This window comes from Sarcophilus harrisii, chromosome 3 (assembly GCF_902635505.1).
Source record: "Sarcophilus harrisii chromosome 3, mSarHar1.11, whole genome shotgun sequence".
In the NCBI taxonomy this organism is placed as follows: Eukaryota; Metazoa; Chordata; class Mammalia; order Dasyuromorphia; family Dasyuridae; genus Sarcophilus; species Sarcophilus harrisii.
Genome location: NC_045428.1, coordinates 525,294,094 through 525,296,821, shown reverse-complemented (window position 1 = coordinate 525,296,821; position 2,728 = coordinate 525,294,094). Strand labels below are relative to the sequence as shown.

The 2,728-nt window shown below is 53.6% G+C and overlaps 1 protein-coding gene across 1 annotated transcript; it reads left to right on the top strand.

Annotated features, from left to right (window-relative positions):
• Positions 1-824: 824 nt before the first annotated feature.
• Positions 825-1,603, top strand: LOC100926477 (dynein light chain 1, cytoplasmic). The gene has a single exon (XM_003764543.3). It carries the CDS (start codon positions 1,134-1,136, stop codon positions 1,401-1,403), a length of 270 nt encoding a protein of 89 aa, XP_003764591.1. The 5' UTR covers positions 825-1,133; the 3' UTR covers positions 1,404-1,603.
• The last annotated feature ends 1,125 nt before the right edge of the window (positions 1,604-2,728 follow it).

Here is a 2,728-nt window from a genome sequence, read left to right as displayed (position 1 = left end):
TCAAGGAGGGGCGAGGGCGAGGGAGCGCGGGGCACTGTGGGGGCAGCTCGCTAGTCAAGGAGGGGCGAGGGCGAGGGAGTGCGGGGCACTGTCGGGCAGCTCGCTAGTCAGGAGGGGCGAGGGCGAGGGGGCGCGGGGCAGTGTGGGGGCAGCCTCGGGTCAAGGGAGGGCGAGGGCGCAGGGAGGGCACTGTGGGGCAGCTCGCTAGTCAGGGAGGGGCGAGGCCAGGGAGCCGGGCACTGTGGGGCAGCCGCCAGTCAAGGAGGGGCGAGGGCGCCGGGCACGTGGGGCAGCTCGCTAGTCAAGGAGGGGCGAGGGCGAGGGAGCGCGGGGCACTGTGGGGCAGCTCGCTAGTCAGGGAGGGGCGAGGGCGAGGGAGCCGGGCACTGTGGGGCAGCCCGCAGTCAAGGAGGGGCGAGGGAGCGCGGGCACGTGGGGCAGCTCCGCAGTCAAGGAGGGGCGAGGGGCGAGGGAGGCGGGCACTGTGGGGCAGCCCGCCAGTCAGGGAGGGGCGAGGCGAGGGCGCCGGGCACTGTGGGGCAGGCTAGTCGGGGGGCGGGCAGGCGCCAGGGGTACGGGGCGGCCAGAGGAACGGCGCAAGAGGAAAGTGGCGGCCTGCGGCACTGTCGGGGCAGCTCGCTAGTCAGGGAGAGGAGGCGATGGCGCGCTCAGGGCTCTGTGGGGGCAGCTCGCTAGTCAGGGAGGGGCGAGGGCAAGGGCGCGCGGGGCACTGTGGGGCAGCTCGCTAGTCAGGGAAGGGCGGGGGCAAGGGCGCGCGGGGCACTGTGGGGGCAGCTCGCTAGTCAGGGAAGGGCGGGGGCAACGGCGCGCGCAAAGGAAAGCAGCTGCACGCGGAGCACTGTGGGAACTTGTGCACGGGACACCTCAACGGGGGTCCTCGAAGCGCATAAAGACAAAGGGCGCCAGGCCGCACCGGTTCCTGAGGTCGCTGTGCCCGATGCGGCCGTCGTTGTAGAACCGCACCTCACAAGTCCACCAGGTCCACACTCCCCTCAGCCGGGCCCGCCACGGTGGTTGACTCGTCTCCAGAAAGAAGCCCTTTGGCTCCTGACGCCTCGTGGGGCCGGCTCCGGGTTTTCGCCCTCGGTTGAAGTGGTTGAGGAAGGGTAGCCATGTCTGACCGCAAGGCCGTGATCAAGAACGCGGACATGTCGGAGGAGATGCAGCAGGACTCGGTGGAGTGTGCTACGCAGGCCCTGGAGAAGTATAACATCGAGAAGGACATCGCGGCCCACATCAAGAAGGAGTTTGACAAGAAGTATAACCCGACCTGGCACTGCATCGTGGGCAGGAATTTCGGCAGTTATGTGACGCATGAGACGAAGCACTTCATCTACTTCTACATGGGCCAAGTTGCCATTCTTCTGTTCAAGTCTGGTTAGAACATGGACTGTGTTACCTCTTCAGCGATCCATCCAAAAAACAAGGACTGCAGCCTAAATTCCAAAAACCAGAGACTAAAACTTCAGCCTTGCCATGGGAACACCTCAATCTTTAAGCCTTTATTGTGTTGTTGTTGTATAGGGCCTCCTGTGTACTAGTTTGTTGTGGTTATAAAACAGTTAGAAAAACGGTTTATATTTGTATTTATTTTCTATTTCATAGCCCATCCTTAAACCCGTCTCCTCCCCCTCCCCACCAAAAAAAATCCAGTTCCTTATTTTAAAAATAAACCTGTTGGAGAAAAAAAAAGTGGATATAGACAAGAACTCCAGCTCTCCTTTGTCTGATTCTTGTGTGTGTTTGTTTGTTTCACCTTTTCAGAGTTAATATTCAACAATGTTAGAGTTGTGCTTTCTCTGAAAATTTTTTTTAAAGGATCTGGATAATTTGAGGTTTCAGATAATATAGATACCCACCCTTCTCACTATATCCTCTTCCCATCCCATCCCTCTCAAAAAAAAAAAAAAAAAATAGCACTTCCTCCTCAGAGCTCTTTACTACTGAGTTCATTGATGTGGATGAGCTACAATCCCCAATTCTTTTAAGGGACAGGTCAAGTGCCCCCTCAAGAGCAAATGGTAAAAAAAGTTTGTGTACAGCCACTATTGGGAAGAACTAATTTCCATTTGGAGATGGTTGAATGTACAAAAGCTACCCCAGACAGTTTGGCCTCAGCAGCAGAACACAGCAAACAGAGAATTCTATGTGCCAGAGAACTGGGTTCCTGGGGTCAAAGGTAAGGTGAGTTATTTTATGTATATGAGCTGCCCAAAAAATGATAGTAAGGAGAGAGTACTGGTCCAAAAGATGTTGCCAAGAAAATTTCAAGAGAGGAATGATTGACTCTTCTGATTTCCCATCAACTGCTTATGTACCTCTACTAAAGGTACCAAGCTAGGGAAAAGAAAGAAAAGTCAAGTCCGGGTCTTCCATTTGGGAATAAATAGTCTATCATGAATATAGGATGGAACACGGGATGCCTTTTGGAACTTGTTTTTTAATGGTTCCTTTTGATGTATGTGAATTGTATAATATGTCAGCCTTAAGAATAATTGTACCAGACTGAATAACTACAAAGCAAGAAGAATCCAAAATGTGCACAATTGTAAGATAGATCCAGTATGTGTGCTGTAGTAATGGCTCTCCCATATAACTCACCTGTGCTACCCATTCCCTGAGTGACATTCCCATGATTCTAAGTGTGAGAATCATCAAAACTTATCATTTATAAGGTGAAATCTTGATAATTCCTACAAGTGGGGTT

Bases quoted from the DNA above. Each gene is read 5' to 3' on its own strand.
- LOC100926477 (XM_003764543.3), top strand. From the start codon at position 1,134: ATGTCTGACCGCAAGGCCGTGATCAAGAACGCGGACATGTCGGAGGAG.